Here is a 24,317-nt window from a genome sequence, read left to right as displayed (position 1 = left end):
CTGCCTCCTTTCCCTCACTCAGTTCTTGGCTACTGAGTTAGTTTATCAGCTAAGGTTTTTTTGCTGCCAATCCAAAGCTAAATATTCAAATTCAACCATGCAAAATAAAAAAACTGGAAAAAGATGAAAATATTTCAGTGTAACATGATGAAATGAATTGTGAGCTCAAGAATTATTCCAAAAGAGAACTTTACATCAACTCAAATTAACTTAGTTTAGTTTGCTTCTTGCTTGGTCAGCTGCACTTTTGTGTTTTACAACCTTTCCGCTTCCCTTAGAATCCGTAACTTCTACAAAGTAAATCCAAACTAGAGTCTCAATGTAAGACTGATTTCACTTTGTACACGTACCAAGCTTCTTGAATTGTACCTAGTATTTAAATACATATGGCTTTGAAAAGTAACTATGCAAGCAGGTGTAAAAACACAGATTTGTGTTAAAGCTAAAGCAATGCTTGAAGCATTTAAAACTATACTAGGTACATGAACCTGTTGTTCTCAAACACCAATAGGAACTATAAGTTGGCTACTTAGTATTTGGGAATCTCATCTCCTGTGAGCACAATGCTAAGGTGGATATTGGGCTTTCACAGCCAAATGCAGCATTCACAGGTGAATGCTGTGAATTCAGCACCTTTCCTGAAGGGACCTTCACATCATTAAAATAACATATTAGAAAATAATTCAATGAGTGAAAAATATTCCTTTATAATATTACAATGTCTTATTCCTAACTCTAAATATCATTTACTCCCAGGTCAAATAAGATTTGCAAAAGGTCTACATAGAAGCGATATAACAAAATGCTATTCTATTATTTTGCAATATTTAGGTAGGAAGCTGGTGAGCTATCAAAGGAATAGCAGATGCAACACTCCAATGCCTTCTTCGACAATACATTTTATAACTAACTGCCAGAACAGATGGAATAGAAGAAAGAAGCCACAATGTTCAAACTTGGAAGAGTATGTAAAAATATAATGGGGGGGGGGGGGGAGGAGGAGGGGGGAGGAATCCCACCCAAAATTCCTAATAATAATGAGGTTAAATGAATAACAAAGCAATGCTACCCTATTTCTTTAAAGTTTCAATCACAGTAGCAGGCAAAATAAATTTTTAAAATACATTTCTTCAGTTCTTCACTGTGAGGGTGGTGAGGCACTGGAACAGGTTGCCCAAAGAAATGGGAAATGCTCCATCCCTGGCAGTGCTCAAGGCCAGGTTGGACAGAGCCTTGGGTGACATGGTCTAGGGCAACACATCCCTGCCCATAGCCAGAGGGTTGGAACTTAAGGTCCTTTCCAACCCAAACCATTCTATGATTCTATGATTTAACTGAATATATATTTAAGGTTTAAGGACTCATTTCTTCAGCATGCACATTCAGAGCCTCAGCCTTGATGCAGAGCTAGCATTTATATGCAAAACCCTGCAAACATTTCAATGGCTGGTATTACAAGATTTCATGCCTACTTTTTAAAATCTGAATCTCTGGATATTCAGTTTAAGAAGAATTGTAAAATACAGCCAAGAGGATCAAGAATGATTCTTAAATCTTCTCTGGAATGTTCAGTTTTAATGTAGAATGTATTTTGTAAAGAAACCTGTTTTCTCTACTTCAGACAAATAAATCATTTTGAGTGTATTGCTATTATATGATTTACATATAAATCATACTTTGAGTCAAACTAACCTCTTTCCTCACATCCTCACTTCTTTTCTTCCTCCCGCCTCTTACTTTCTTTTCACATCCTGACTGAAATCCCAGCTACCAGAACAAAAAAACAATAGCACAATATGCCTTAGAAGTAGAGGTGACAAATTCCTGCGCTGCTCATCTCCATCATGACAACAACATTCACTGCTCCATTAGTTACGCCAATACAAGTGTCACAACGCAAAAGTACATAAAAACAATTTAGATTAGAAATACTCTAACGCATCAGTATTTAACAGTCTGACTTCAGAATCTTCCTTGAAATTATAAGAATTGAAAACTACCTCAGGGAACAGACCTCAGAAGCAAGTTTAGAAACTGCTGCAAAAATGTAGTATGTGAAAACTCATCACACTCCAAGTCACTTGTTCTGATTTGAGAAATAACCTGATACTATAAGGCAATATTTAAGGCAAATTTTTGATAACTAAAAACCCAGACTCGAATGACATGAGAGAACACAGAAGTATCCATACGATGCACCTGCATCCATGCATTTCCTCTTATATACCACATGTAGATTTACAACCACTATTGTGTGGTTTAAAATTACCACTGCTAGTATATATGATCTTTATCACTTGTCCATCAGCTGCTAATTTAGGAATTAGCTGAACCTGTAGGCTTGCAGAACAAGATCCAATGGCCAGTTTCTTCAATGTAATCTGGCAAAACTGCGCTGGTGTTAATCTCCTTTTCTTAATCTTCTGGTGCTGCAGAGCATAGTCTTGCAGCATTAGAGCTTTTAGTACCAAAAGAACAATGCTGGACTGACAGCTCATGGACTTGTTTTCTCCCCTTAAATCACATATCTAGCAAGCAACTTGGACTTAAAACAATCCAAAATTTAATCACAAAGCAGAGGATCTCACTTGACGAGCCATTTGCAGGCTGTATTTTTTGTCAACACAGAGTATGGAATCCGATGTAATCACACATCTGTCTAATGTCTTCCTTCTTTTTTTTTTAATCTATTTTGCACAAAGTACCAGCCTTTGCAAACCCAAAAAGTTGCAAGTTATGCCATTTCCAAGAGAGCTCACAAGTAAGTGAGGTCTGTACCTATACATAAATGTATACATAAATCAATCTCAATCTTGCTCTCCATTTTGGAGTCCTTGGCCCTCCCAAGTCTTCAAGTGTAAACAATATTTTATACATAAGTTAAACAAAGTACACACAAAACTGTATTAAAATTATAAAAAGTATTTCAAGCCCAAGAAGGCCTCAGTATTTTCTACTCAACTGTTCCAAAGCTAAGCAGAATGCCGAGAAAGTTCTGAAAATAACTAATTAGTTTTCTTGCACAACAGTCAAAACACTTGAACAAAAATCTACACATTCCCTCAGACAGCAGTATGGATGCAAAACACTTGGCTTCTAAAGGAATATTTCATATTACATTAGTCACCTGTTGATAATATTCAAATTACCCCTAATGAGCTTAGCAGAAAACTTTCTTCCATGCCAGGAGAACAACCACAACTAAAGAGCTGGAGGTGAGCACAGAGTTTTGCAGATCTCTCATCACCCAAGTCATAACTGATCATAGTAAGAACTGTTTCCAAGTAATTTCAGCCTGAAGTGAACTGTAAATGCATTTGAAATTCTCCACAGACAGCCACATGAAAGCCTTATACCAAAAGCCTTAAAGCAAGTTAATAGATCACTGCATCCAATGGAAATTGCCTTTATGAAAGTTTTATATATAATGTCATTCTAAATAAAGTTAGGGAAAATTACCTAATCTTTTGTATTCTTAACACCAGTATTCTTTTTGCTGCATGGCACCAGTACCTCTGTTTTGTCTTTCCTTTTTTCTCATACTTTTTAAGATCACTATAAAGCAATGCCAATTTGGCCACCTCATTCTGTATTTTCACTCTTTTTTCACAGAGAAAACTACTTCAAGAGCAGTAAGTATAAACTACTTCAACCTGTAATTAAAGCATTAACTTCAACAGCCTTACAGCATTAATCCGCAAAATATGCTAACAGAAAAAAAAAAAGGCCAAATTTTTCTTCCCATGGATCAAAAATTAAGAAAGAGAAATCATGCATATCCAGAGTAAAGAAATAGTCATGGAAATTATCACTCGACAACAACATTAAACAAATACTCAACTACAAAGTTAAGCTGTTCTCATGCTTCTAATAACAGGCAAATTTTATTCTCAAATTTGTTGAAAGGAATTTCAACAGTTTTTTGGTTTGTTTTTTTTTTAACTGGCCATATTTATATAAATTCAGAAACCTACACTATGAAAAATATTTATCCATTGAAATGTTTTAGTTTTGTCTCAAGGTATTTCATTCCACTCATACTTGTTCATTTCATGTTATTTTGCTTTCCATTTCATGGAAAAGAAAAAAAAGAAAGCAGGGTAGGGGGAAAAAAAAATCACATTAAGACTAATTTTATGTTAATAAAGTGAAATACTGAAATGCACTATAACAGTCAAACTTCTACTGAGTAACAAATTAAGTGAATTTATACTTCGTGTCATGGGTAACTGGGAGAATTTAATTTATTCTTCAGAGACTCAAACTGCAAATCTGGGAAACACAACACACTGGATGAGAGCCCCTTTCCCACATTTACACATGTATCTCAATACATGGGCATCCCTGTCTTCCTCCATGCACATATTAGCCAATCCTACTCTTTTGAAATGCCAAAAAGATCAGTAATTTCCCTGAAGAACACCTAGGATCGCACCATATGGACACTAGCAAGTCATTACTTTCTCAAGAGCCTTAGAAAGAGGAGGGGGAAAAAAAAATAGTACTAGGCTTTTTATCTCAACAGTATGGAACCTAATGTATGTCATTAAGAATATTATTATGTATGTCATTAGGAAGCTGCCTGGCTGAAGAGGCTCCTAGTAGACATGACAGCTTGTGCAACCACTTCTGAGCTGACAACATGGCATTTCTTGCATTATGCTCTCAATTTTTCAGTGAAGCAGAGGAGGTGGAAAATACTCCATTATCTGCTTCTCTGTCCCTGAGACTGTACATTGTTCCTCACAATAATTATCCTCACAGATTGAATTTATACATGCTTCACATGTAAATGCGTGTTCAGTAAGACAGATCATTCACAGAAGTGACATTTCAAGAAGGATACTGACAACAAAGGCCTGACAAAGGAGGGAAAGCTAACAATAACAATACGGTCTCCCATATCTGAAAGGTGCATTAGGTTTCAGAAGACCACCACTGAAAATCACCTCTGATATTCAGCACCTCAGTAAGCAAGAGTTACAGCAGTATAGAGAGCCTCCAATGCTACTGAGACATGACAGGAAACTGCATCCATCTACACTGACAGGTATTTAGTGTAAGAGCTAATAAAGTTCTTTTGCTTAAGGGAAATAGGAAGGTCAAGAAAGAAATAATCCCTTCTTGTGAATACTGTTTGGAAAAGTTTATGAAGAGTCCTCCAAGTCAGCCTTTCAAATACGGATGTTTCACAGCTTGTTTTACAACTACCTTAAAAAGTTCATTTTTAATAATTTAAGTTTACATAATTTAAATTAGCATGACAACTTAGAAATGTTTGCGTCTTAAACAAATGTAACTAAGCCATTTCTAAATCCATCAAGAATTCAGTTCACCTGAAAAAAAAAGGTGACAAAAGCAAAGACATCAACTCACAAAAGTCTATCAAAAGATGACGAAAATTTTATCAAATTTTAGAAATATTTACATTAACTGAACCAAACTGCCCATGTTTACTGCATCAAAATATAAAGCTGTAGCACAAGAGATGAAGTTCTGCAATAATTTCTTTAGATTCTCTTCAAGCCTTTTCTCATATTCAGAGAACATCAACTCAATACCTTGATTTATTTCAAAGACAAACAGCTCCCCCCAGAGCAGTCATCACTGCTATTCTGTAGATAAGAAATTACTTATGAAGTGTGATTTCCACATTCAGTCAGTGACTGAATCTATATTATTTTTGAAATCCTATGATTCACTGATCCAAGTCTAAAAACTTAGCCCTGTTTCTGAACAAAATCAAATAGCACTGATACTTATGCAGTACACTCCTTACCCCATCCAGAAGAGTGTTTGCTAGATGTGTTCGAAGATCTTTACGAAATGGAAATTCCAGATTAGATACATGAAAAATTGAATTGTCTCTATCAATCATATAAACTTCATTCTTGCCATCAATCAGCATCATGTACCTGCAAAGGCAATGTTAAGATATTATACTTAAAGGTATATCCTCTACCTCTAGTATTTTGACTTATATTAAGTGCTAAAGAAAAAACAATCATGACAGATAAGAGAAGCATTTTAGAAGGATTTTTTTACAGTTAAAAGTTTAAACCTACTGCTTTGGGAAGGCAGACACTTTAGCTAAGTGCAACTGTCACAAGGAAAAAAGTTTCAAATATAAAAGTTCAGAATATATATATATATGTCAATGTTGATGTGTCCAGATAAAATGATGCTTGAAAATCTATTAAAAATAACAGAGGTTTAATGCTGTAAGAAATACATGAGGTTAATTCAGTTAAACTCAGCTAAAAGATCCTTTACTGCAGTTCCTGCTTTATTATATGGACCAGAACTTTGCCTGGCATAAATCTGCAGAGTTTCATTCAAAAGAAACACCTTTCCTGTCTTTCTATTACTGGCTATCTAACACTGCAGTATTGCAAAGTCCCAGCCAACTACTGAGCCACTTTTCATTAAAACACCGACAAATTTAGCTAAGGTATATTCCTCTCACATTACACACAAAGAAAACACCACAGCTTACTACACTATCACCAGCAACTTGTGAGCTTGGTTCATTTGCAAACATCTGATATTTCTAAAAGTTTCTTTACATTATGACAGCATTCGGGAGCTCAAGTCATTAATCTCAATTAATGAGATTAATGAGCTCTAGACTAATCCCACAGAAGACTGCTCTAGAGGGGTAACTCTATCGTTATTGTAACTCACATCAGCACAGATGATTTAATCACTCAATTAAAAGTAAAAGGTTATAGGAGTTTCACCATCCATACTAGAACATTTTGAAAGAATTAAAGCATATTTTGAAGACTCATTTGGCAAAGAACTTGTAAAAGTTTTTGGACATATACGAGGGGGGGGGGAACCAGTAATTTTTATAATTCACCCATTTCTCTTTAGAAAGTCCTGGTTATGAAGCAATCAGTAGTCTCCTCTAAAATTCACCACTGATCTTACAAGCAATGCCCACAGGACCCCTGCTGTCAAAACAAATCAGACAGCATCCTCCAGAAACCCTACAGGCAAATGGTCTACACAGGCAGCTGTCCTGTTGTCTGCAGAGATCCTGCCTCTAGAAATCAGTAGATCTAACTACAGCAGCACAGTACCACCCATGCAGCTTAAATTAATACCTTCTTTCAATATTATGACTATAATCATAATTCACCATAGATCAGCTCAACTAACGTTTCTCTGCACACAAGATGTGTACTTCAAGATGTTACACAGCAGTTGTAAAAAAAGAAAAAGACATATGAGCAGAAAACCTCAAGTCAGCAGGGGTGAGTAGATTAAATCAATGCAACATTAGGAGAGCTGAAAGCTGCACGAGATGCTTTATGAAAAAAATAATTCAATAAACATTCACCCAGATAACTTGGCGCCAGTTCTTCAGAAGTAAGAATAATCTACAGACAACATTCATTTTTCAAACCATGTAAATTTATTCAAAACTAATTATGAAAAGCATGTTGTGTTTTTCTCAAAACTTAAAGAAACCATGAGGAGGGAAGAAGAGGCGCATAAGTAACAGAAAAAGAAATTATGCATGCCACTTTTACTTTTACAAACAAGTTTAATTGGCCATCTCTACACTCCCATATTCATTGCTGGTTTAAATACATGCTTTCATTGTAACTTGCTTCAATGAAAAAAGAGCATCTGATGCTTCCAAAGATCTAGCCCTCAAAAACCCATGTATTTGCATCATTACGAATGTGGTACAGTAAGAGATCTTACAACTGTTTTGAAAGAAAAGAAAACAAAAAAACAAAACCACTGACAGTTTAAAACTTTGTTTTCAGCCACCTAAAACATCTACAGGTTCAGACAACATTCAGAAGATTTCATCAAAACCTATTACTCAAACATCAAACCTAAGGCTAATACAACACCGCCTTCTCTATATCTCTCAGTCAAATTACTTCAGAATTGGTAGCAGGATAGCCTACCAGCCACTAGTGGTGAGATTCCTTCTCTTGCAAACCACAGCACTAATATTACATCTCTTCTCCAATGATTTCTCTTTCTCTTTTTAAAATTTGCCACTGTTTATACCATAAATTCTAAATGACAGGGACAACGGTAAGTCTCACAACTGCATGTAAAAGACTTCCAATCAAAGATCACCAGGAATCACAATTATACCCTACTTCAAAGAGCTACTGAGAGCAGCATGTGCTTACTTTGAAGACAAAAAAAAAGAAAAAAATTTGGTCTCAGGACAATAAATTAATGTGGACCTATTTGTCATGGGTCTCAAGATAATGATGCATTTGCCTAACTTAAAGCCGAACAAGTTCTCTGCAGGAAAAAGACATGAGACTGACCTAGTATTTCTGTTTTGAAAGGGTTTTATCTGTGGCAGATTTGGGGTTTTTTAAGCTGAAAGCCTGAAAACACCTCCACCCCTCAATGTAATGAACTATTGATAAAATCTGTGACTGTAGTCCAAAGAACACAGTTTGTCAAAAAACTAATTATTACCACCATAAGACTTCGAGAAATCTTGCAGACTGCTGATCAGTACATTTCTGAGTATTAGCTGGATGTGCCCTGACTGGTGATATTTTAAGAAGTTAATTAAGGTATTAGCAGCATAAGCACTTACACCAGAATAGAGAGAGCACCTCTGGGCAATACCACATAGGCAAAGACAGAACAATGATTTCTCAAATACATTCAATAGGAACTAAAGCAGCACATAGGAGCTTAACTGTCATGCATTGTATTTCATTATGCGAGTACTACTTGCTATTACAGCTGTACATTTACTACTAATTATCTATTGTGTGTGCACCCAAAAGCTCCAATTAGTAACCAGGCCCTATTGTATTAGATTCTGCATAAACACACAAGATGACATGGCCCTGTATCAGATGGCTCAATCTGAGTTTAAAACAAGACAAATAAAAGAGCAAGAGTAGAGCACAAATAACAATAACAGAACTGCTCAATCACCTTTGATAGCTATACATGAAAATGGAGAACTGTGTCTGAATGACAAACATCATCTCTCCAAACTGCCAATTCAACTACTACAAACCAGTCAGTTTCCATTGCAACAGAACTTCTGATAAGCAAGTTAAAGAAAAAAGTGTCATGGTGTCCACACAGATTAATCTCAAAAGCAGATAAATATCTAGTCAGAAATGTTAAAGTCTAAAGTTTCATTAGAAGCTACTTTTCATTCACTTCTGGTCCTGAGGCAAGGTCTGTTATCAATTCTAATTGGACATTAGTATTAATGCAATAATTCAGGAAACAGGATGAAAATTGCATTAGCAAAGAGTTACAGCTCTTGGCATTAGACAGGCAGATCCCCAAATCACCTACCAGAGTATTAATAACTTTACTCTTTAAACTTTAAAAAATGTCAACCACTAAATATCATCTTGATTTCGCTTCAGAAAACAATTATTTTTAGTGTACTCGAATAAAGGCTCATTTGCCTCCACATATACCCTGTTCATGCAGTCCACATCAGTTGGTCCCAAAATACATGCTAGAAGAATGATTTTATTCAACTTCCATTTTCAGTTTAGATTGGTTTAGTGGTGGTAGTGGAGTTTTGGGTTGTTGGTTTCTGGTTTTGGTTTGGTTTTTTTGGTTGGTTTTTTGTTTTGTTTTGTTGGGGTTTTTTTACACAATTCTGAAGCTGACTCAAGCTACATTGAAAATTGTAAGTCAAAAACTTCAGATTTTTCTTTATGCAGACGTTTGGTATTTTTCACCATTAAATCTGAAAGTACATTTCAGGAAAATATTAAGGCAATATAGGGCAAGTTACTTGGTCTTCCATTCAGAGACAGGAACAAGAATAGAACTGTGCCTCCCAAGCTCCAAATCCATTACTGTACCCACTACAGTATGCGGCCTCCATCCCCTTTCCCAGCTTATTAGGAGTCACAAAACCAGCTCTAACACCAACACAGTATCTCATATTTAGCACAGTGTTTGTCAAAACACATTTACTGTGAAACTGATCTCCTAAAAGTTCACAGAACTTTTGCCACTAAATTCAATGCTATGATGTGTTGTACCTATGTCCAACTTCCTTCCCTCAGCCAAAGCCCCAGCAACTATCCTAGTAGTAAGGTTATATGTTAATTTTGTACATTATAGAAGTTTCAAAACCTGAAGTGTAATTACAAAAATACAGCACAGCTTCCTCAAACTTTGAGACCTCATTCTCTGAGTTTGAGTTCAACACAAAGTTAGGTTTTTTTTCAAAAACCTACAAGTAGCAAATGGATTATAAATATTTTTTAAAGCAAGCATAAAAATAGGAGCTTTCTTTGCCCCACAGCATTGCTTTAGATGGGCTACATCAATGAAGATAATTCATTTCAACAACTGCCGTCATTGCTTTCTTCTTTTTTTCCCATTTCTATGCTTGTAGTCTGTGTTATCACATTAAGGAATGCAAAATATAAGAAATTCCATCATCAATTCTCTGCACAAAATACACGGCAGCTCTCCATTCCCAGGGGAGTTCATTACACAGCCTAGAATTCAGTCTTGTGAAAGCACTGCCCTCCCACACAAATAAGTATTACCCAACTCAGAACAGCAATTAGCACTACTAATATGTTCACTGACGCATATGCAACAACAAAATCTTGTAGCAGATAGCTTTTTCAACTTCCTAATTTCCTTTAATGATTGGCAACACTTCAAAATCATTAGCATGTCACCACTCTACAGATTAACCACCTAGGACAAGACAAGCAACTTGAGCACTTTACTTTGGGCCTTACCACTCCCTCCTGGCAAGGCAGCATCAATTTCTGGGCAGATGCATCAAACACCGTAGAAAGGGCCAGAAGACTGAAAATTAATGACTGCCCTCTATCCACTAACAGTAAGAGATCATCTATCTGTGTCACTAAGCCACTGCAGTTCCAGGTCCTGGCCTGAATCCACAATGTGCTGGATCTAGAGTAAGTTTAAATTAGACGAGTTTGAAGTTGGCCTCTGGCAGATGGAACAATGTACCCTGAAGTCCCGATAAAGGAGAGGGCTCAGCTTGCTTTCTTCTATTAATTGCTGCTGGCAATGGTCGCTGCTTCAAACTATGTGCCCTGAAGGATGATAAAGCCTGGATACAGGAACACTAACACAGGAAGTTATGTGAAGACTCATAATACTATTTTCAGTGTGTAAACGAAAGGAAAACAGTATCTTTTTAATCAGCACACTGACAGCTCCATCACAAATACCATTTTTAACTTTCACACGTGTTTTCATTTGCATAAGTACATAGCATATCAGCCAGCAAGAAAAAAAAACACTGCTACACATAAACAGCTGTAGAATTACGTATTTGACTTCATCCAAATTCTAAATAATTTTTTAAAAACCACACACAGAGGCCCTTGGAAGTTAGTCTGTTCTGAATATGCCAACACTTACCCGCACATATTTCTCTCACGCGTTAATACATATTAACTTTCAGGTTAAATTCTCACCAATAGTCTCCCCAGTTTTTTAAAAAAAAAAAAACCAAATACCTTAGATTCTGACTGACAGTCATTCCCAATTAACAGCCTCCAGCTCCAATATTTCTAATTCATGACCTTGCATTTTCTGCAACTAAGTATCTTTCCAGTTTTATTATTCTGCTCCTCAGTGAATTCAGTGAGGACTTGTCTCCCTCATTTGTCTGCCAGAACATACTTCGTTTCTGTTTCAAAGTTCTTAATGACAATATAAAATTAATATTCAGGATCTCCACCTGTGGCTTTCTATGTGTTTTCTTTCAAAAACACGCACCGACATTTTCTTTCAATCCATTCTTTACCTATCTTACAATTCTGGCAATCTTTATTAGCCTCAGTTTCTATAATAAACCAAAATTCTGTCAAAGTCCAGAAGCATGAGATCTAACACTATTCCTGTATCAAAAAAACCTATTTCCCCATTACATGGTATATAAACTCCTACCAAATGGTTGAACTCAGAGGAAATGCCACTCCTCATCTATACTAAACACTCTGTTCCTCAGTCCTTCTAATTCCATTAACTACTTCCCTTAATTTATCCAAATCTGCCATTTTAGAAAGAGAGAACATACATTACTGATCTATTTTTACCCTCATTACAATCATAATGTTACAAGTTTAAAGCAAAGCCTTTTCATCAATGATCCAATTTTATCTTCTACAACCATGGGGATTTTTTTCCTCAGTGTTAAAATACTGTGTTACTAGGCTGCTGTTTAGTAAATAAATGTAGCTCGTGTATCTCTTATTACATTTGGAAGCACCTGGATTTGTCACTGGTCAAAATTCTCCATGAATTCTCCACCCTCAAAAGGGGGTAGAAAAGTTTCATCATTATAAGATGTCTACTTTAAGGTAAAATGAATAGTCCCCTGGGCTTCAAGAACTGTGTCAGCTAAATTCTCATTACATGAATGGAGATCTAGACACTCAACATGCATTAAAGTGTGCTCACAGTGACAATTCTGGTCAGGCTGGGTACCTATCTGCAGCAGATAAAGCAGTAACTCAGAAGTTTACCTGAAGATTCCTGTAGTGATATTTAAATACCTAAAATCCATAACACTTTTTTATCCTTCAGCTATTATGAAAATAAAATGTTATCCCTCAAAACTTTATTTTGCTTCTTTCCTAAACAATGAATGCTTTCCAATACCCATGCTACAGTAAGGAAAGTTGTGCTAGCATATCTGCTACACCAATGTCTAATTTCATGAGAAGCTAGAAGGTTCCCAATATCCAGCTTGATGTTCTGAATCACTTCTTCAAGTGACTGCTGCCCTGACTTGATGCTAGTATGGAAAAAAAAATCATTTTCTTATTTATCACTTCCTATATCACAATGAAAGGGCTATGCTTGATTTCTATATTCACAGAATCATTTAGATTGGAAAGGACCTTTTAAGATCATTGAGTCCAACCATACACCTAACACTGTCAAGTTCACCACTAAACCATGTCCCTCAGTGCCACCTCCACACGTATTTCAAATACCTCCAGGTATCAATGAATTTATATTCATCAATTCATCCTTCTTATTTGAAACCACAGAACTTTATTTGCACAAAATCCATTGAGGTGGTATTCCCCACAATATATACACTTTCTGCAAGTTACCACTGTAAGATAACAAGTAGCCCATAGCTTACACAGGCATTCATCTCCATAACCTTTACTACCTTTCAGTCTCCTCCCCTGTTCTCTCACTCAACATCAAATTACTTTTATTATTCTTGCCTGCCACCAGTCTCCTTTAAGCTCTGAATGCAAGTTTCCCTTTTTTTTGCTCTCCTTGACAACCCAAGTTCCAGAAAAAAGGTTTGTCATTATTATGACCCTGAGAATCATCAGAAGTGATGCTGTGAATCTGCAGATGACAACACTTACTACAAAAGTCTTCAGAATGCTCCAAACTACAATAACGAACAATAGAAGTTTCAATATCCAAAAGGTACCAAGGCAGGCTATCTAAAGACACAGTCAGGAAGAGAGATAGGACCATACTTCCCCACCTTACAAGATTCTAAATTAACTCTGTCAGTTGAAAAAGCTGATATAGCAGCACGCAGCAGCTACTTTTCAGAGGTCAGAAATGCATCTGCAATTCAAAAAAAAATAAAGAAAGAAATAAAACAAACAAACAAAACAAACAAACAAAACCAGCAAACAAATCATTAGGTCAAATAACTAACAGGATGGTGCATAATAAAGAAATAATTGTGCATCATTGTACAACATACCAGTATCCCCTCACCTGGGACACAGTGTGCACCAGCAGTTTTTCAATAAAGAATATAAATAATAGGATGGAACACGGGTAAATGCACAAGAAGTGTGGAAACTGGTATGCAGGTATCTTTTCTCCTAATAAAGTATCATAGTTTAGACTGATTCCAAACTTTAGTTTTTCCTGTTTTATAACTCAAGGATAAATATGCCTTTAATTAATTTAACAGATGGCAAATTTAAAACCAATGTAAAACTACATTTTCTACCTAAAGTATTATTAGACTGTGAAATTCTTCATCAGAGCTGGTAAAACCAAGAATTTAGCAAGGTTAAAGACTACCCAGTTACAGTGTTTCACTTGACTGCCTTCCAGGGTTTTAATTAAGTGAGAATGCTTGAGGGGTTTTGTTTCTAAAAGGATATTAAACCTTATGGGTTAAATTTGAAGTTGTCTTATTGTCATTACTTGACCTACAACAAAGGGTAAATTACTCTACAACTACTATATACCAAAGAATTCGTACAGTGCACTATGACATGCCTGTTGTAAAGCAAAAGAAAAACTTCACTAGCTAGAAAAGATGTGACCCAGTAACAGAATCGCTATACTAATAGATTTATTTTAAATACTAGATTCTCTTTGTTTCACCCAAATTTTAATGATGCTAAGTTGTCAAGTACATTTCTACATTAGTGGGAGGAACACTACTGGAAAACAAACTGTACAGTACAATGCTCTGATTACTTTTTCTAAAAGTTAAAAAATTAACAGAACAAATATCTAAAGCTTGAATGAACTACTGATTTGTCTTATAATTTATTATTACCTACTGAACTTCAAGATTGCTTGAACTTGTACCCCAGCTTGAACTTGTACCCCAAGCTTTGAAAAAAGGAGGTTCCCTCAACTTGGAACTGAATTATGCCAGAACATATGCTGGGTCAATTCTGTCAACATCACAGGCACAAGCCACAGAAGAGCACAAACTGTCATTTGTGCTCACAGATTAGAAGACCAGTGCCAAGGGAAATGGCTGTCCTAGATCCTTGTATAGTTAAACTTTACGTTTGTAAAGTCATTCTTCCCTGAATAAGTTTAAGTCATTACACTTAATGGGTGTGTCTGTAATCCCCCTAAGAAAACCAGCAGCACAGGACACACTGTTCCACTATTCAAAGCAGTCTGGAGAAAGGAAAATAAATAAATAAGGCAGTAATCACTGATACTTATCATTTGAACATCAGGTACGCACACAGGCACAGCATTTATCCCAACCTAATTAGTATGTTTTAGGACTACAGCTGAATACTCTAAGATTAGCATTCACAGCACAAGCTACATAATAACCATTTTAATGTATTAACTATTTATAAATAAACAAAAGAGCCTGCTTAGAAGACAATCTGTCCAAATACTCAAATAGTTATATACAAATAATCAGCTAAGCAGTCCTTTTCAAAAAGCTCAGAACTGTGACCATAAAACTTTGTGAGCTGTCAAAGGGCTTCAGAACTCTGAAGCATCAAGCCTGCTACTTCACAAAATATACCTCCGAACGGTATCACATCAGCAGCGGTCCTTAGCCACTTAAGAAAGGGACAAAACCCCAAAAGTTTCCTTCTACACTTCTTTTCAGAGTCTTGACACTGTTGCAGGCACACATAAATGGGAAAGAACAACCCAGAGTAAGAATGCCTTCTTTGGCTATTCGGATCAATTTGGATTCAGACCAGCGATGACATGTTCTTGTCACATCTATTTATCCATTCCTCTATATTTATCCAGTGATTTAAAAAACAGACTTCAGGAGACGGAAAACCAGCAAAGTGATATGGATGTGTCTTAGTAATAAAGAAGTAAATACACCATTACCACCACTCCTCTCCCCCCAAAAAAATCCCATGTCAAACCACTCAACCCAAAGGCAGCATTAAGGTAAAAACCAGTTTCTGCCTAGCCCAAAAGCAGTGAAATGAACAGACCTGGTCTATAACATATATCTCTACTTTACATAATACAGCCTTATGGAAACTTCTTAGCAGTAATAATATTTATACTCAACACTTCCAGATATTCATCTAACACCTTACAATACTCTGTGATGCCTCGTTTGACATACAGTCAAAAGACACCACTCCTGGTTCATAATGAATATAGTTAAAACAAGACCAGTAAGTTATCTGGTAACACCCATGACTCCGGCTACCAAAATCTGCCAACTCCCTTTCTGCTGTCAAAGCCAGTTTTCTAACCAAAGTCTAGGCATGCTCTCATTCCCTGTGCAGTATCTGGAAAAGGAGGAAAGGACAACATCCTCTTAGAGAACTTGTCAACAAGTAGAGATGAGGACACCTTGTGCTAGAGCTTCTTCACCCGGAGCTACAGAATGTCTTTACTTTGAGATACAGGACATGCTAAATATGCTGAAGGTTCCCATAATCTCATCTGAATTTATCAAAGTTTTATTTTTGCACCCCCAAATAAAAACTCAAGTAAGATTACAATATTCATGGGTCCTAGTGCTGTGGGGAACAGGCTGATATCAGTCTTGTAATCCTAAAGTTATTGCCAAACACAACTATAAAGGATAATTATTATGATAGAATGAGCAGACTCGCATCTCAACTGCCAAAACCCCAACTTTCTAGACTCAAAACACATCATTCCTGCTTTCCCATCCCATCTTCTCTTCTGCTCCTATCTAAACACAAAATAATGAGTTAGACATCTGCTTTTTCAGAAAATTAAGAGGAATGTTTAGAATGCTTAACACCTATGAACTGTTCTTTTCAGCAACCATTAAGAAAGGCAACTTATACATTACAATTCAGAATCATGTATGTGACCTCTTTACACTTCTGCAGAAGCCTGACATTATGTTCTTGTTACACACTTGAAAGCTAACCTGCAGGTCCCTAGTAACTGCTTAGTACTGTAGTCTAGAAAACCTACTTGCAGCTTTTAATCTTGACTGGAGGGGGAGGGAGGAAGGAAGGAAGCTAGCTTTATTAGAACTGTTTCAATAACTTTCACAACTTCAATTTCCAGCCAAAATATATTCTATCTCCAGTTAAGTATATTATTCAAAATAAAGTCAGTGAAATAAATACCACATGGATTTCAGACCCATCCAGAACCAAGGTTCTTTCCGCTACAGAACTAGTTTAAAAATGGCTGAGCTTGTTTTGTCTTAAAAAACTACTTAATTATTTAAAAGGACCATGAGAGACTATGCCATGTAATCAAAAACTGCATTTCCCTTCCAAAAACCTTAAAAACATAGCATAAAAGAAAACAGTCCAGTTAGGAATAGAGTACTTAGCAGCAGTCACTTTACCCTTTTAACCAAGGTTTTTGTGCCACACCTTCTCTTTAATTACCATATATTATATGTATATTATATATATATATATATATAATTTACCATACCATTTTGACAGTTTCATGAGAATAATAGAAAACCCCTTACAACTACTTTCCAATGAAAATGATAACAAATGCCATAGAGTAGCTGTCCTACACACACAAATGATGTATAATTAACACCCAACAGTTGAGGCCTTGCCCATTGCTGCCAGTTACATAAGCACATGATTTGAATAACGCTCATTTAACTTGGCATCAAACCACTTGAGTTAAGCCCAGTCGTTCACAAAACCTGTCACTCCTATTAAAAAATCCATTTGGTCCCAAAAAGTCTGTTCAGTACACGTCCTGAATACTTCTGAATATTTCTGTCCTTTAAAATTTTAGACCACAGAAACATGCCCCAGCCACAGAGTAATGGATACAAAGCATTATGAACCAATGGTACAAAATTGATAACCATTAAAGTCTATTCCTTAAGATGAACGGGGAAATGAGGAAGAGAAAGGAAAGGAAGGTGCGGTTTCAAAGCACCCAGGTGATTCTTGTATGGATTCTTCACCCCATCTTATCATTAGGACGTAAAAGGTCCTTGCTGACCCCAAGACCATGAACATGTATAACCCTAAACACAACTAAATGACAAGACATTCAAACACAGTATATTCGCTTATTGACTAGCCATCTAGGTGTCCAGAAAGGGGGTATTCATACCTTGAGAAAAGCTCTTTATTCACAGATGCTTTCCACTGATTAACAGCTCTAAACTTTCCTGTTGGTACCATTTCTGCAGCCATTTGTCAAATCTCACCATTCTGCATTTCTGACCCCCTCCTCTTAATTAGGAAAGAATCCACTCAAAATTGTGTAAACCTCTATTTCAGGCATTTCCACTACTGGGCATAAAATTCCACACCCATGAGAACCTGGTCACATCATCTGTAGCAATTTGAAAATTAATCTACAGCTTCTTTCTCATTCCAAACAGTTCAGCTCCACATGAACATCTTTGCCCCCAGGATACAATTTTTCTGTTCTCTAGATCTGCTTTTGCGACAAGCCCATCTCTTGTTCTTAACAATGAATTCTCAAGTGCATAGATTTTTTTAACTGGATGAGTACTATCTCCAGTCTTCTCTTGTCTTCATTCATACTCATTATCCCAACTTTTTCTCTAACCTCCTTCTGTCTCTCAGGGATAATAGTTTTTCCATTAACACAATTAATCACATCTTCTTCAATCTTTTGCAGACCGGCTACCATTTTAGTTCCTTGCCACCTAATTTTGAGATAGTTTCTTTTACCTCTTAATTTCTAAAACAAAAAAGGTGGTTTCTGTTTACTCTTTTTTTAGAGATGTTCTTCAGCAATGATCATCTTTTCACAAGTTACTCTTGTCACAAATTACTTTTGGATAACTTTTCATACTAGGAATCTGCAATTTCTCAGTTATGCATGTAAGCTTCATTTCATAACGTAAATTATCAAAGAAAAGGGAAAGAAAGAAGTATTTAGCTATGTAAATTCAGGAAGAAGCTTTTACCTTGTCTGAATTACATTTTAACGACATTCATGAAATTTTATCTTAAACACACCCAGTAGACTTTAAGTTTTGGTCACAAATGTGTTTCTGAAGAGGCTGCAACTGCCAATAATTTTAAAGTTCTTAGCAAAAATGGAAATTTTCTTCCATTTCTATAAAAAGCTAAATTTAAGAAAAGTGAGAAGCTATCATAAGTTTGATAATATACTAACTTACATGCTTTGGATAAATCAAAATTATTAATAACACATCCCAAAAATCCAGCCACCCCTTTATCATACCATTTACTGTACCTTTACTATTTTTATTTATTATTATGATGCCGACAAAATGAGAATTATTTAGGCAATAGGCCTTTTTTCTATAATGCAGTTTGGTAATCATGAAAACAAAAATAACTAACCAGAGATTTTCCTATGTTGTTACAAACACCTTTTAGACAATTAGCAGCAATTGGCAAAGAGCTGTTTTACATTCGGTATCTAGTTTGCATGTAGGTATCTGCAAGCCATCAAATCTGCATGAATATTTTCAAATATAATGGCCTTTGGCAAGAACTACCTGTTCTGCATTTTCTTAAATAGCTGTCTTACCATAATTGAGCAGCCATAGGATTATGATCATATTTATCATTTTTTACTAGAACTGCATGTGTACAGATGTGAAAATAAAAAGGTACTCACACAAATGAAAAAATATTAACTTGCACCCCTTAATAGCTTGCATCTAGTTCAGGTCACATTTTACCATTATAAAACCTACTCCTGTTTGATTGCATTAATCTGAATTATTCCACAGACATTTTAAAGCTTTTTATTATTCTTCATGGTAATAATCTTTTTTATTTTTTTCCTTTTCAAAATTGGTGTCTTATTACTTTACTAACCCTACTCCTGTCTGAACATTCATTTCCACTCATTAGAACAAGCACCTGCTACAAACAGTATTAATGAAATACATATCAAGGGATACAGCAAGCCACTAACCACCTGGGTTAATCATTTGACAGTACAAAGTTGACAATGCAGAGTCATATAGTATGCCTTAAACATACTGTTACAATTATCTTCTTCAGAGAGCAACTACTATTTCAGAAGCACAGTACTACAAAACTTGATAAATTCGTAAAGCCATACATACCTTGTAGCTACTGTCAACATACAACATATAGTTCATCTCATTAAAGCCAAGAGGAATGATTTTAGTAGTGGGAAATTTGCCCTTTGGATTTCTATGCCTTATGAATAGCATTAAAATTATTTTTGTAACACCAGAGGTTTGACAACTGTTCCAATAAATATAGAGAATTCACACCAAATGAGTCAGAATAGCTGCAGACTAAAGTGATTTATATTTTCATAGTAATAATTTAAAGCAATATGATTTTAGAGGTGTTTTTCCTCAAAAGTAAGAGTTGCATATAACATTTACATGACAGACAAAACTAAGTGAGCTTCAAAGCTCTTTAAAGTTCATGCGTCTAAACCAGAGATACAAATTTTTACACAGAAGCATTTCTGAACAGGAAGAGAGAAGTATTTGTTCACGCTCATTGCTCTTTGGAGTGAGCATGCCCCAGAAGGAAAGCAGGAGTGAGAAAAAGCTGGTGTGCCTAGCTGATGCTCATAAGGGCTCTGGAAACCAGGCACTGAACAAGCAAGACCACAGGGCAGGCACTAACTCTGCCAATCAGGACAGATAAAGCAAAGGTAAGTCAAAAGATTATGGACTCAAGGCTCCAAGAGAATTGAATTGAAGAAGATGAGTTTTGACCCAAACCAGACTCAGACTCACACAGTTACAGAAGTGTATTCCAGTAAATACAGTGTATCCAGTAAATTTCCCCCAAATATTTTATAGGGTCACTGTCAAATAATTGAAGTAATCCATTTTACATTTAGTCAATGCAAGATGCTAAATAATGCTCTTTCATTTAAGGATATTTTTTTTTTTCCCAAAATTATGAGCAGAAAATTGTAATTATGTTAAGAAAGCAAGAAAACATGCACAGTTCAACCACTGAAAAACAATAAAAAAACCCCACCCACCACCACCACCACAGCTCTTGAACCAGAAGGGTGAAAGTTCAGCTTCAGCTGAAATCAAGGATAGCAAATGCCTTTGGAGAAAAACAAAAGTCCTCACTGAAAGTACCAACATTACATGTGAATTAAAACAGCCTACAAATAGATGCTTCAGTCATGAAACCTCCAGAAAAAGACTGCTGCAGGAGATATTCAACAATGGTGAAATTTAGGAAGTTTGGCTAAGTTAAGCAGATATTGCTATTAACTGAAATGAGAATATTTTATTTAAGTGAGAAAGTAGAGTACAAAGCTATTAATTAAGCATCTGCTTTTCTGTAAGACCAATCAGGTCAATGAAACAGCAGTGCCTTTTTAAGCAAAGAACAAAACAAAACAAAGTATGCAAGTCAAATAATATTGTAATAGGGAAACCCTAGACTGCTGCATCTAAACCACCCTTAACAGAATAGCTTCAGAGATATCTGATAACAGGGGTTTCACCTCCAGATAAAGTAAGCTAGGATCCGTAAATGGATCTCCACTAACTGATGTCTTAATACTAAATTCAGGAAGGTCACGCCTGTCAACTCAAGTATTCAGAATAATTAATGAAAATCTGTTTAATTGCATATGGAGTCCAGATCATTGGAGAACAACAAAATAATTAGAAGAACATCCAAAGCAAAAACTGTGACAGTCATTTTTCATTGTTGATTAGGGTAGCTATCATGCACAGTGTCTAAATGTCCAAATAATAGCTCAGGTTTTCATCTTTAATCTCTCTTTCACAACATTCCTTCAGCTGAATTTCATTAACACTGGATCTTAGACTGTAGCACCATTTACTTATCAGCCTGTGTATCTCCATAATTAACTACAAGTTATTATCTTTAGAGAAAATTTAAAAGAACTGTTTAGTTCTCTCAGTTTCATTCTTTACCCATTCTGGTTTGTCACCATTCTAGAACTCCAAAAACATGGATAGAACATCCAAAATACTGAAAATTCCTACAAGAAATTACATATGCACTCCTAATCTCTTTCACAAAAGACACTCATAGAATCATAGAATAGTTAGGGTTGAGAAAGGACCTTAAGATCATCTAGTTCCAGCCCCCCTGCCATGGGCAGGGACACCTCACACTAAACCATGTCACCCAAGGCCTCATCCAACCTGGCCTTGAATACCGCCAAGGATGGAGCATTCACAACTTCCCTGGGCAACCCATTCCAGTGCCTCACCACCCTCACAGTAAAAAATTTCTTCCTTATATCCAATCTAAACTTCCCCTGTTTAAGTTTGAACCCGTTACCCCTTGTCCTGTCACTACAGTCCCTGATGAACAGTCCATCCCCAGCATCCTTGTAAGCCCCCTTCAGATACTGGAAGGCTGCTATGAGGTCTCCACGCAGCCTTCTCTTCTCCAGGCTGAACAGCCCCAACTTTCTCAGCCTGTCTCCATACAGGAGGTGCTCCAGTCCCCTGATCATCCTCGTGGCCCTCCTCTGGACTTGTTCCAACAGTTCCATGTCCTTTTTACGTTGAGGACACCAGAACTGCACACAATACTCCAAGTGAGGTCTCACGAGAGCAGAGTAGAGGGGCAGGATCACCTCCTTTGACCTGCTGGTCACGCTCCTCTTGATGCAGCCCAGGATACGGTTGGCTTTCTGGGCTGTGAGCGCACACTGATGTTCATTTTCTCTTCGACCAACACCCCCAAGTCCTTCTCTGCAGGGCTGCTCTGAATCTCTTCTCTGCCCAACCTGTAGCCGTGCCTGGGATTGCTCCGACCCAGGTGTAGGACCTTGTACTTGGCATGGTTAAACTTCATCAGGTTGGCATCAGCCCACCTCACAAGCGTGTCGAGGTTCCTCTGGATGGCATCCCTTCCCTCCGGTGTATCAACTGAACCACACAGCTTGGTGTCATCGGCAAACTTGCTGAGGGCGCACTCAATCCCACTGTCCATGTCACCGACAAAGATGTTGAACAAGACCGGTCCCAACACCAATCCCTGAGGGACACCACTCGTTACCGGTCTCCAGCCGGACATCGAGCCATTGACCACAACTCTTTGTGTGCGGCCATCCAGCCAGTTCTTTATCCACCGAGTGGTCCACCCATCAAATTGATGTCTCTCCAATTTAGAGACAAGGATGTTGTGTGGGACAGTGTCAAACGCTTTGCACAAGTCCAGGCAGATGACGTCAAATGCTCTACTCCGGCCATCAGTTTCATAGCCCCATCATAGAAGGCCACCATAATTGGTCGGGCAGGATTTCCCCTTAGTGAAGCCATGCTGGCTGTCACCAACCACCTCCCTGTTTTTCATGTGCCTTAGCATGCCTTCCAGGAGAATCTGCTCCAAGATTTTGCCAGGCACAGAGGTGAGACTGACTGCTCTGTAATTCCCAGGGTCATCCATTTTCTCCTTTTCTTGAAAATGGGGGTTATATTTCCCTTTTTCCAGTCTTCGGGAACTTCACCTGACTGCCATGATTTTTCCAATATGTTGGCAGTCTTCCAGGTGCACTACAATTTTCTATATAATTATTCTAGTATGCAGAACGTATGTATCCTGTACATTTGAGTAAGAAAATTTCATAAGATTTCAATTTTCCAAATTAAAAATTTACTTGTCAAAGAAAGGCTCTTCAGGTCAGTTTAAGTTGGCTGAGTTTACTTGTTTAGGCTCAGCAGCGTTTGAATGCACTGTACTGCTCTGTGAATAAGACTATCTCCCAACACCATCCTTCTGTAATCTCTCATCCTGAGCATGCCTGCATCACATCACCCAAGTGCTCATGCCTACAATCAGCCGGCGTTAATAAGCCACATATTCCCAGTCATTTCTTAACGCTTGCATGCCATACTGACTGCAAGCTTACTGTGTTTTCACACCATGCACTGCCCAAGCTAATAAACCCTTGAAAAACAAACTCCACAGATGAGAGACACCTGAAGGAGGAGTTTGGGGTTTTTTTATAGGACACAGCTTGTCCTATATTCTGAATTGTGCTGAATCCTGACTGACTCCATGTGGAATCATTTGGTAATTCTCATAGGACCCCAATTCTCCACATTTTCCAGGATTTTCAGTATCTGGGATACTCCACTCTATTTACTAAAGATAACAAACATAACAAAATAAAGAATGCACAATGAACTTCAGAAAACAGCCACAGCCCACACTGCTTGTTTATTTAGTATCAAAACTTCACTTTGTTTTCTCAGCACATTGGAGAATGATATCCCAGTGCACTGCAAAACAAACAAACAAACAAACCACAATCATGAAAAACACCAAAAAAACCCTCCTTTTTCCCATATCTATACACAAAACCAGTACTTTAACTTCACCAGCCTGAAAACAAAAGTTCTTGCCTCCCGTTTTTGAAAACATATATTTCATCCACATACCAATGCCTTCTAACTTGTACACATGTAAACACTTAACTCTTTTGCTAGTCTAAGCCACTACACACAAGTGAGCACAACAGTCCTCCTCTTAGTGTGCGTAAATTTACTGCAATTGCACTACTTCTGATCAAGTCAAAGCAGGTTAAAACCCTATTTTATCTGCTCTAAGTGGATAAAAACTAAAGTCATTCTGCTTAGCACAGATTATAAATGTTTAAATACCACTGTATGTAAAGAACATCTTTTA

The 24,317-nt window shown here is 36.9% G+C and overlaps 1 protein-coding gene across 2 annotated transcripts in view; it reads right to left on the bottom strand.

Moving 5' to 3' along the window:
- Nucleotides 1-24,317, bottom strand: part of RNGTT (RNA guanylyltransferase and 5'-phosphatase) — a 95,920-nt gene that overhangs the window by 38,087 nt on the left and 33,516 nt on the right. For both annotated transcript variants that reach the window (XM_080616306.1, XM_080616307.1), the window contains exon 9: nt 5,780-5,915. In XM_080616306.1, the coding sequence (XP_080472432.1) occupies nt 5,780-5,915 (136 nt within the window). The remainder of the gene's footprint in view (nt 1-5,779; nt 5,916-24,317) is intronic.

This window comes from Psittacula echo (assembly GCF_963264785.1).
Source record: "Psittacula echo genome assembly, chromosome: 4".
In the NCBI taxonomy this organism is placed as follows: Eukaryota; Metazoa; Chordata; class Aves; order Psittaciformes; family Psittacidae; genus Psittacula; species Psittacula echo.
This window is presented reverse-complemented; position numbering and strand designations above follow the sequence as displayed.